This window comes from Peromyscus eremicus, chromosome 16_21 (assembly GCF_949786415.1).
Source record: "Peromyscus eremicus chromosome 16_21, PerEre_H2_v1, whole genome shotgun sequence".
NCBI lineage: Eukaryota > Metazoa > Chordata > Mammalia > Rodentia > Cricetidae > Peromyscus > Peromyscus eremicus.
In genome coordinates this window covers 11,700,739-11,712,493 of record NC_081432.1, presented here as the reverse complement: position 1 = coordinate 11,712,493, position 11,755 = coordinate 11,700,739, and the positions used below count along the sequence as shown (strand labels likewise).

At 52.6% G+C, this 11,755-nt stretch overlaps 1 protein-coding gene across 1 annotated transcript; it reads left to right on the top strand.

Annotated features, from left to right (window-relative positions):
• The first annotated feature begins 917 nt into the window (after positions 1–917).
• On the top strand, positions 918–10,113 carry Adora2a (adenosine A2a receptor). Its single transcript, XM_059282083.1, has 2 exons — positions 918–1,566; positions 8,390–10,113. Exons 1-2 carry the CDS (start codon positions 1,244–1,246, stop codon positions 9,291–9,293), a joined length of 1,227 nt encoding a protein of 408 aa, XP_059138066.1. The 5' UTR covers positions 918–1,243; the 3' UTR covers positions 9,294–10,113.
• The last annotated feature ends 1,642 nt before the right edge of the window (positions 10,114–11,755 follow it).

The window sequence follows — 11,755 nt, the reverse complement described above, 5'->3', positions numbered from 1 at the left end:
CAATGGTATGACAGTCTGAATGGAGAAACTGAGGCCCAGAAAAGAAACGCATTCTTGCCCACAGTCCTCCAGTGAGTTCTCACTGAGCACCTGCTTTTCTAAAGCAGCATTCCCTGCATCAGCTAGGCAGAGGCACAAGTGGGGAGAGGCGTGGGAGGAGAGCGGGAGGCGGATCCCTCAGAGAAGGGAAGCAGCCACGGTGCCCGCCCTGCCTGGCTGTGCAGCCTGCTGGCAGGAGCTTTCGGAGCGGTGGGTTTGGTTGGACCCTGCTCCGCCACCTGTGAGGGTAAGAGTGCTTACTTGCCGGAGCTAGATAGGACCCTCCAGAAGGGAACTTCCAGGAGTGTCTGAGGTGACCTTAGTGGCAGTGGTGTTCCTCAGGTGGGGAATGGTTGTTCCCTGAGGGGAACGGAGCAAAATGAGCTGGGCCGGGAGGCTAGCTCCGTGTGAGAAGGTAGATGGGATTTGGAAAGCCCAGTGGAGAAAGAACCTTTCTGGAGGGAGGAGGGTCTCATGGAGCTGATCATGAGTGAAGGGACTCAGAGGACTGGCCAAGCGGCCACAGAAGACTTGAAAAGCTACATAGGAGAAGCCGATGTAAACATCATTTTGCCTTGACTTCAACTTGCTCCCGTAGGTTAACCGTCTTCAGCTGCTGGTCTGAGCTGGGAGGGCGGTGACGCAGTACCTGGAGAGAGGAGGATGCTCTGTGTTGGGTAGTGGGGACAGGTTAGTGGGAGTCCTCATTCTGTCTGTAGTTCCTTCTGTGTCTGTCCTGAAGAGACTGCAGGAGGAACTGCTTGCCTGAGAAGGGCTGGGTGAAGATCTTGACAAGAATTCTTTTGGAACCTGTGAGCTCTTCAGGCCTGTGTCCTGACTGACTTGCCCACAGTTGGGGCGAGACGGGAGTCATTCTCAGGCAGGCACCTGGCCCATCCCTGAGGCGGAATCTGAAGCGGCCGAGGTGGTTCAGCTGCTCACTAGCGTTCTCTCTTTGCAGGTACCTCGGAACCCTAACGTTGAGCGGAGCCAGGCCAGATCTCCTGGAGTAGTCATGATTTCAGGCGGTGCAGAATCATCTGTGAGGAAGCCTTTGGGAAGCTCTCTCTGGGAACACTCGTGGCTCTTGTGAGGGAAGGGCTACGAGGCTTGGGTGGGCGGACGGCTGGGCTGCAGCTATGGACCGAGAGCTGGCCCAGACCCGCATCCTTGCTGAGCCTGCCCAAGTGCGGCTGCCCCCACCATGGTCTCCTCAGTGTACATCACGGTGGAGCTGGCCATTGCTGTGCTGGCCGTCCTGGGCAACGTGCTTGTGTGCTGGGCCGTGTGGATCAACAGCAACCTCCAGAATGTCACCAACTTCTTTGTGGTATCACTGGCGGCGGCTGACATTGCAGTGGGTGTGCTCGCCATCCCCTTCGCCATCACCATCAGCACCGGCTTCTGTGCCGCCTGCCACGGCTGCCTCTTCTTCGCCTGCTTCGTCCTGGTCCTCACTCAGAGTTCCATCTTCAGCCTCTTGGCCATCGCCATTGACCGCTACATCGCCATCCGCATCCCACTCCGGTGAGCCAGGGCTTGCGTCTCTACGTAAGGCTTGATCTGCGGGCACAGAGGGACAGGGCTCTGGGGTTTGTCTCAGTCTTCACAGAACTGGAGGTGGCCATGCCTGGTCTGGCTTATCCCTATAGGTACAGGGTACCCTAGCCCTCCCCACGTCACATATTGAGGCTGTCTATAGGCAGCCATGTGTGGCTACTGTAAGATGAGGGTGGCCTGTCTCTGCTACTACATGCTGCTGTGTGTGAGCTCTTCTTCCTACATCTAAGTATGATCTGAGATGGGTGGGGAGCCATGAGAAACCACAGAACCTCAGCTAGCAACCCGCCTCTGCCACCAGCAGCAGCCTTCCCCCAGTGTGTATGTACATTAGGAGAGTGACCCAGAGAGGGGAAGTGACTTGGCCAAACGCCACAGTGAGTCATTTGGACTTCTATGCAAATTATGTTGCTCCTAGATCGGAGAGGATTCTGCCTGCTTCAGGGGATGGCTGTGCGAAGGGGTTTTTAGAGTGATTCTGTTGTGAAGTGCCTTCAGCCAAGTATTGTGTAATGAAGATCTTCCCCGAGGCCTCTTCCCAGCCACCCTGTAGATAACCCAGACAGTTCATGACTCTCTTGGGGACTCCACCTCTGTGCTTTCTACCAGAGCTAGGTCCTGTGGCCAGCGTGGTTACAGGCCTTGAGGAAGGATTCCATAATGGGGGATTAGAATGCATAGTCCCCATAGTGAGTTTTTCTGCTCAAGTAGAGTCCCCGCCCACAGAAGAAACATTAGTGATCTACTGTGGGCAGAGGGCAGCCAGCAGTAAGGACCAGGCTCGGTGAGCAGTGATAATCAGGGTCAGCTGCAAGAGAGCCTTTAGAGATCATTTCCTTCCCCTCATCTTCTGGATAGAAAAAGGAGGCTCTGAGAAGGGGGCTAGCCCTCTCTCAGCCATCCAAGGAGTTGATAGCAGAGCCTGGGAAGAAGTGTAGCTCGCCATCACTGTGACTGCCTGGAGTGGCTCAGTGTCCTGGACGGTACATCACACACCGGTTGCTATAATCTGAGTCCTAAGGGAGACGCGAACACCCACAACTAGGCTACTCAAAAGGACGGAGCCTGTGCCTTGGGTTGCCTTAAAGACTTTGTCAAAAGTGACTCAGCCAGGCATGGTAGCACGCACCCATGCTTGTATCCTGGAGCTTGGCAAAAGCTAGAGCCTGAGGATGGTGAGCTGCAGGCCCAACCAGGAGTCTGCACTCAGGCCCCTGTTCAAAGAAAAGAAAAATAATCAAACGAAATAACAAACAAAGGGGGAGGGACTTGTGGCCAGCTCTAAGAAGTGGCAGGGGTAAAGGTCACCTGTGGGGACAGCTCGCCCCATTGCCTCCACCCTGTGCTTCTAAAGTAGACCAAGGTCTGGGTTCCCGCAGTGACAGATTAGAACACAGAGACCTAGGAGGAGTCTGTGTATGGGCCCCAGGGGGGTCAATGGCATCTACCCTGGGAGTCTCCAGGATCCATGGCATCTACCATGGGAGTTGGGCTCAGCCATGCAGCAATGGATCACCAAGAGGGAGCAGCCGCTTAACATTCTCTTTCTCCCAACTCCCAGCAGCAAGATATTAGGAAAGACGAGGGTGGCTATTCTCGAGTTAAAGGCATCAGCTTGCTTTCCTCTCCTTGCCCTCTCATTTTCTCAGGATCCAGAGACGGAATCCTTGAAATAAGATGAGCTAAGTTGTATGCCTGTAGAAAGCTCGCTGCCCTGTGCTGGGCCCGATTTCTCCTGTGTAACAAGGAGACAAGTTTCTATGTTGTCCCTGGGAGCTCACAAAGCTCTGTGGCTTCAGTAAGTGGGCAGGAATGATGAGGCTGGGCAGGGTAATGGGGGCAGGATGCAGCTCTTTTGTGAGATGGAGGCTTGGAGCCTAGCCCCACTGTAGTTGCGTCCCTGACCCCCAGAACCCCCTGACCTCAGTTCCACTTGGACCTTGAGCCATCTGAGCTCTGAGTGGGACTTCAAAAAGCACAGGCTAGTCTCTGCAAGGAGCTGATAGGTCTGAAGATGTCCACTAAGGATGAATATTCATGTTGCCCAGGAGCAGTTTTAAAGCTGCCATGGAGTATATCCTTTGATCATCCTGGTCCAGCATTTCAGCCAGAGCAGACATCATGACCCTAGTGAGATACCAGAGCCAAGAAAGGACATTTCTGTGTCTCCCAAAATGAATGGACTCTAGAGCCCACCCCTGTGTTCCTGGCTATTGAGCCCCTATCTTCTGACGTTTCTGGTTACTGAGAATGTGGAGGTATCTGTACAGGGGCTCCTGAGAGCAAGCCAGGCACGATGGGAAGATGGAAGATACCAGGGGACCAGGCATGAGGGGTTTCCAGATGGGGACCAGGGGACCAGGCATGAGTGGGGTCTGGAGGGGGCCAGGGGACCAGGCATGAGCAGGCTTTGGAAGAGATATGGGGACCAGGCATGAGAGGTTTCTGGAGGGGACCAGAAGACCAGGCATGAGGGGAATGGGGAGGGGGTTACACACCCTTGGCTAGCTCTGAAGGTGTTCTCTAGCTTAGACTCTCACTTTCTTCCCTTCGCAGCCTCCTCTAAGGTACTTCCCGTGCTGTTGGCAAGGTCCACAGGCTCTAGTCTTTGATGGAGGCATAGTCCCAGGCTTGCACCAGGCACCAGGAATTCTTTTGTTGTTTTAAAGAACTCAGCTTCAGAGTTCTCAGTCCACTCCTTCCTGAGTGTGGGGACCCTGTTAAATTAAGGCAGGGCCTCTTGGGTGATAAAGAAAATGGGCCAAAGGCAGAAATGAAGCTCTGTGTCTGCAAGGAATGAAAAGCGTGGTCTAAGAGACCAGGCTCCCTTTCCTGGGGGACCCTTTGCACCACTGTCTGCAAGTCTCACATCGGCCTCTGGTCAGTTGGTGCAAGACCTGAAGTCCTATAAAATACACTTCTCTATTTCCAAAAGGGCGTGAGCACCAGGCATATGCACAGTGGTAAAGTGCTTATGTAGCATGCCTGAGGTCTTCAGCTATATCTCTACCACCACAAAAGGGAAAAGAAATAAAGAAAAAAGGCTTTCAATTTGGCCTTTTAAGCCCCTGCTGGACTAGAGGCATGGCTCAGTGGTAGAATACTAGTTGCTTAACATATGTGAAGCCCTGGATTCCATTCTTCCCTCCGCAAGGGTGCTGGTGAGGGTGCAGAATTGGGAGGCGGTGTGCCCTGGAGGAAGTCTTGCCGTATTGGTGTTACAGGATGTGCATGGTCTTGCTAGGGTGAAGTCGGGGGAAGGTGCCAGAATGGTAAAACACTGACAAAGGTCCCAGGGAAGGAGTGAGTGGGCATGTCGGTGTGGCCTCTCTGGGCCGGAGAGGGATTCCATGGCTGCTGAGTGGTAGGTGTGGTGTGAGGCTGATTTAGGCTGGTCTCTGCCTATGAAAGGATTTTGAGTTTCTTCTCTGGGCAAGATGTTATTCAATTCTTAGGTCATTGGCCCCTTAAGGTGACTTGGAAAGTCCCACCTTCTCTTCAATGTTGCAAATCCACATGAAAACTCCACCTGGAATCGTGGATATGTTCTGGAGCCATGGGGTGAGCCCCAAGTATGGGTAATCAGGATTCTCAGGGAAGGGCAACTTGTACAGGCTGGAGGATATAGAGGCCACTTGAAAATAGGGGCTGCCAGAGACTCTGGCCCCCCATCCTATACTTCTGACACCCCCTGGAATGACTCCCAGTCATGGTAGGCACCCTGGGCATCCTTCTAGCTGCACAGAATGTATTTATACAGGAGGCCTGAATGAAACTGTGTTAGTCACAGATACAGGCCAGGATGTGCCCTTAGGGCAGCTATGGTTTGTTCATGATTCCATTTGGGCCCTGATGCCGTCCTAGACCTCAGACTTCAGCCCCACGACCTTGAATTTTTGATTCTCCTGCCTCTATTTCCAAGTGCTGGAAATATAATGTGCTCCTATTTGATGTGTGTGTGTGTGTGTGTGTGTGTGTGTGTGTGTGTGTGTGTGTGTGTGTTTAAATAATACTTGCATATGCTTAAACATTCAAGAAGAGCACAGATCACATAATCACATGTCTCCAAGCCCCTCAGTACATTGCCAACATAGGAAAGTACATCTTACATACTGGGTTCTGTCCCCATAGGGGCTTTCTTTCTAGAATGCAGTGGAAGACTTCCCCTTGTGGATTCCCTGTTTGTAAAAGTAAACTGGACAAACCAGGGATTTCCATGGTGTGTTCCCAGAAGCTCTGGGGCCTGGCCTGTTGTCTCCAACAAGAACTTGTTAACTCAGAAGCTACTTATTCAGTTGGATCCCTTCTCCGAGACTACCGCCTTTCCAACTCCCTGGACAGGGGCAAGTAGACCTAGAACAGTTTGAAAGCCGTCAAGTGAGAGTCCCTACACCATTCCTAGAAGCCCACCAGTATCCCGGGCAGCCCATTTCTCTGAACAGCAGCTGAATAGCTCTGATCCACCCTGAGCCACAGAGTGGCCCCCTGGAGTTTCCATCCACTATATTCAGCGTCTTGCCCTTATGGGGCAGTGGTGACAGGTCTAGAATTCTTAGTTTCATTTTATAAATGAGGAAATTGGGGCCCGGAGAGATGAAGTGACATGGCATTCCTTGTTTACAGGAATGCACCAGGCCTAGGACCCAGGAAGGGTGTGCTTGTCCCAGGACAGATGTGAACAGTCACATAGATTCCCCTCCCACGAGGATCATGTAAAGCACTGTTGAGGGGTGCCTGGCACAGAGTAAGTAGATGGGGTGGGGACCCTAGGACTTCATGGTTGAGCCTCCAGACAAACACACATGCTGGCGCTTGGTGGACATAGTAAGTCTGTGACCCTCCGGCAGAGGCTCTGTTGCAGGTGACCAAGGGCTGCACTCGGGGGACCTGTGAAGCTCCTGAGAAAGTGCCTGACAGTTACTGTTGGCATTCTGAATTGACAGGGCTGGAGGGGTGGCTCCGTGGCAGAATGCCTGCCTGTCATAGGCAAGGCCCTGGATTTGACCCCCAGCACCATGGAGGAAGGAGACTAAAAGGTTCTGAGAAATTCACCTGGGCTTGAGTTGCCCCTGGGCCCTGGAATGTTCAAGGCGGGGCCCTGCCTCGCCTTGGGTCTCAGTTTCAATTTCCCCAGCCCTAAAACAGAGGAACAGATTAGATAAATGGTCAGAAACTACTAGGGTTTGTTTATTTATTTCTTTATTTGGTAACATTTAAAATGAGAGTTGGGTGTTTTTTTTTTGCCTCAAAAAAAAAAAAATCGCACTCGGCAGGCAGAGGCAGGCGGATCTCTGTGAGTTCGAGGCCAGCCTAGGCTACAAAGTGAATTCCAGGAAAGGCACAAAGCTACACAGGGAAACCATGTCTTGAAAAAACAAAAAACAAATCAACCATCCAGTCCTTCTTAAGATATAGCAATGCTAGGTACACATTTCCTTCCTTCCTTCCTTCCTTCCTTCCTTCCTTCCTTCCTTCCTTCCTTCCTTCCTTTCTCCCTTTCTTTCTTTTGTATGACACTTGAACTTAGAGCCTCATACATGTGAGGTTAGTTCTATCTTTAACTCTGGGCATACAGGTTGCATCACCATGAAGACAGAGTAAACACATACCAGCCTTCTTCCCATGCCTGTTATCAGTAAATACTTGGGTCTGCCACCCATAGGTGAGAGCCTTTCTGTAGCTGCTTTAAGTCTGGAATCAATAAGTGTGTGTGTTGTCCTTGTTACCTACTGTAGACTCCTGTCCCCCAACTGGCAATGTAGAGATTAATGCAGGAGACTCCAAGTGGGCTCCCAGCCTCAGATGAAGCAGGAAGCTTCTCCAAGATGGCTAGCCTAAACTTGAAGAGTGAAAGTTCCACTGGGCAGTGGGGAGGGTAGTCTTGTTTTGTCAGACTTGGAACCATTAAACTTAGGTTCATCCCTCAGATGCTACCAAAGCTCCTTTTATTCAGTCAAGGAGACTTTAAAAAATACCCACTCTTTTATTGCAGTAATGATGTGTGTCCAGTGGAGCTGACTCTACTGCCTGGTTGACAAATCAAGCCCTGCTCCCCCCACCCCCCACCCTGGGACTGGCAGTCAGCACAAGAATATGTTCATTTGGCCCTCAGGCAGATTATTGTCTTATTTCACACCCCATTTGGTACCTTTTGATTATTAAGATTGCCAGGAAAATGTCAAGACATAATTGTCTCGTTTCCACCCAGAGGATTGTCGGTGGGTTTGGAGGGGGGATGGTATCTCATTTGGCCTGAGACTTCCACCCCTCCTCCATGCCCTGGACAGCCTTTTCTTGGGGTCCGTGGAGATTCAAGACAAATGGGGGAGACCAAGCATGGAGTATAAGTGGCTCAGACCGTCTACAGGTCTGATCTTGCTGGTTCTGTCCCCTCCCTGGACCTGTCCTACTCTAAAGGAGAGCATGTTATAATATGCACCAAGATTAACCAACTCGGAAATGGCCTTTATCCCCCCTAAGATCACCTATTTCTCTCAAACCAAACTCAAATGAAATCTCAGGGCCCGACTTGATGAATAACACCTGAACATTTGTGTGGTAGTTTCCATGTCCTGAATGTCCCCTTCCCGTTACCTCCCCACAGCTGGGAGAAAGGCGAGGCCCAGTACCTCACTTAGAAGAGTATACAACTGAGGCTAGGAGGAATTACTTAGTCAAGACCCTATCGGCGAAGCACACAGGGACCATCTGGGCTTCTGTGGGCTTCTTAGCGTGCGGCCCTGCTGGATCTCTCTTCATCACGCTTCTAATGCCAGTCCTCTCTCCCCAGGTACAACGGCTTGGTGACAGGTATGAGGGCCAAGGGCATCATTGCAATTTGCTGGGTGCTGTCGTTTGCCATCGGCCTGACCCCCATGCTGGGCTGGAACAACTGCAGTTACCTTAAGGAAGACCAGAACTCCACACAGCCCTGTGGCGAGGGCCAGGTGACCTGTCTGTTCGAGGACGTGGTGCCCATGAACTACATGGTGTACTACAACTTCTTTGCCTTCGTGTTACTGCCCCTGCTGCTCATGCTCGGCATCTACTTGCGGATTTTTCTGGCTGCCCGGAGACAGCTGAAGCAGATGGAAAGCCAACCCCTGCCAGGGGAGCGGACTCGGTCCACGCTGCAGAAGGAGGTCCATGCCGCCAAGTCCCTGGCCATCATCGTGGGGCTCTTTGCCCTCTGCTGGTTGCCACTGCACATCATCAACTGCTTCACCTTCTTCTGCCCCTCCTGCCAACATGCCCCTCCGTGGCTCATGTACCTGGCCATCATCCTCTCCCACAGCAATTCTGTTGTCAACCCCTTCATCTATGCCTACAGGATCCGCGAGTTCCGCCAGACCTTCCGGAAGATCATCCGCACCCATGTACTGAGGCGGCAGGAGCCCTTCAAGGCAGGGGGTTCCAGTGCCTGGGCCTTGGCATCTCACAGCACTGAGGGAGAGCAGGTCAGCCTCCGCCTCAACGGCCACCCCCTGGGGGGATGGGCCAATGGCAGTGCCCCCCATTCTGGACGGCGGCCCAATGGCTACACCCTGGGGCTGGTGAGTGGAGGGAGTTCCCAAGGGTCTCCTGGGGATGTGGAGCATCAGGAAGGAGACCCGGAGCACCCTGGCCTAGGGGATCAGCTGGCCCAGGGCAGAGTAGGAACATCTTCATGGTCCACAGAGTTTGCCCCTTCCTGAGGGAAAGAAATCTTTATCTTTTTGGTTGGCTGGACCAATCTCACCGAGAGAAGACGAGGAAGACCACGCCAGGAAATCCACTGGGCTTCTGGTTCCCACTTTGTACTAAGAAGAGGGACCATCGAGCTGGAGCAGCATGTAGCCCAGTAAGAAAGGCCTGGGGTGGAGGAAGCAGATGCTCTGTGCTACAGGGCCTTGTGTTAGGCCGGAGTTGCAGCCATAGCAACAGCAGCAGCAGCAGCATCTTCCAAGGCAAGGCCCAGTTCCCCCACTCCCGAAGCATCAGAAAGCTCTATCTTGTCTCTCTAGAGCAGCTGTGGCTTGGAGGACTGGCCTGGCCTGGCCTGATGCTGAGGTATGGCTGCTTCAGGCCTCCCACCATAGTACACTACCCTCCCCAGACCGTCTAGGGCTCAGGGAGCTGCTGGCCTAGAAGTGGCACTTGACTACTTTTTTTTTTTTTTTTCTTCCAGAAGATAAAAATGTGAGGAAACCCTTTCTATTTTATTGACTTCCCTCCCCGGCTGCTGGGTCTGTTGTCCATCCTGCTCTCATCCCAAGGAGTGGCCGGCAGCCCTCATGCTGCCGCCAGCTGCCACACACTTAGTCGTAGGGCCATCTCGGGGCAACAAGGCTCGGCTTGAAGACAGGAACTGTGGAGGGAATCGTGCCAGAGTGTGGGCTCTCAGGTCCCCTGAGGGGGGTTTGAGCGGTCAAGCCATGGACCTGAGCCTGGGTAGCTCAGAGATGCCTCTGTCAGAGGCCCTGTCTGATGCCTTTCCTTCCGGGAGGGGCGGGGGTTGACTTGTTTGTTTGTTTGTTTGTGTTTTTTTTTTCTGACATAAAATAAAATGAGCCACACTCGTGTTTTAAATTTGTCTGCTAAGAATGATGTCTGAGTTCTTTTCTTGATTCCATAGCTCAGGTCTGATGCACACACATGGGCTCACGTGATTATGTGTGAGAGAACGTGTGTGTGGACAGACAGACAAAAGCCACACCATTGCTTATCCTGGGGATTTTCCAGGCTCCTATTCTCCAAGAGGACAGGCTGCCCGGTTACACCAGAACCCAAATGCCTATGTGTTAGGGTGAAGTGGGGTGGCATGGGGTGGCAGACGTACATCTCCTGTGGGAGACGCGCTCATTCCTCAGAGGCGCCATAGAAGGCGGGGGCTGTTGGTTCGGTCACCCCTTCAGGGTCACGGACCCCTCCTGTCCTAAGCATTGGAAGTGAGAGGACCTAGGGTCTTCTTTCTTTCCTTCCTCACATCCTACAAGAAGACCTGTCTGTAGGTCATCTCGGAGCTGTGTCCATCACTCCTAACCCCCGCTCCAGTCCCTAGCCAAGAGGCTACAGCGGTCCTGGAAACAGAGCTGGACTGAGGCAGAGCTGTCCTCCCTTCCTTCCAACAAAGAAACCTCCGAGACACTGTTCCTGCTTCAGTCTTGGCCTCCGGCTCCCTGCCTAAGGAGATGCTGCTCTCTCCCGGGGATGGAGGCTGATGATAGCTTGGAGTGAGCAGGGAGCCATGACAGGGCCCCGAGGGCCAGTTAAATATTTCTTGGGCTGTGATTCAGAAAAAAAGGTGTTAGAATTTCATGGATGATGCTCACACCACCCTGGGAGCCTTGTATTGCATGCAATGGACAAGCTCAGAGAGGCTAAGTTCTTGCCCTGGGTCACACAGCAAGTGGCAGAAGTGAATCAAAATCCAGGTCCGCTCGGCCGCGACACGCATACTTTTTAGAATTAGTGGATGGTGAACTCTCTCAACCAAGCCAAACTGTGTGAAACAACGTCTGTTATCTTCAACTTAGGAAGTGTTGCTTCAAGTGGTACACAGTTTTACTCCCAGCAGCACTCAGGAGGCAGAGGCAGGTGGATCTCTTGAATTTGAGGCCAGCCTGGTCTGTAGCGTGGGTCCCAGGACAGCCAGGGCTACATAGAGAAACCCTGTCTTGAAAAGAACCAAAGAAAGGAAAGAAACGTTACTTCAGGTGATCCACCTGGCCCTTCCCACAGAGGCAGATATACATGCAAGTTGCTGTCGTCCTCTTCCACCATCCCATCAACCAGAGGTCCCTGTAGCTGACCCAGGAGAACCATCTAGGACACTTCTCAGCAGCTCTGAAGCCTGAGTGAACTGCCCTGCGTGACTCTCCGCCGTCGTTAGTCACCTAAGCATCTTACAGACAGCGAGGCCAAGAAGTGCCGATATGGATGCAGAGTGTACCCTAGTCCTCACCGGCTTCTCCCTCCCACATACCTTAGGTCCGTACTGTCTGAAGATGGAACAGTGAATGACCTGGGCTGTATGTGAGGAGGCAGGGAGCAGAGATGCTGCCGCCATCACTTGGTCCCCAGTTGGTAGAAGACCAGAAAGAACCACACAAACAGAAAAGGAAGAAATCCCGTCGCCCTAGCCTTTTCTGGCAACGGAGCTTTTGGACTGAACTGT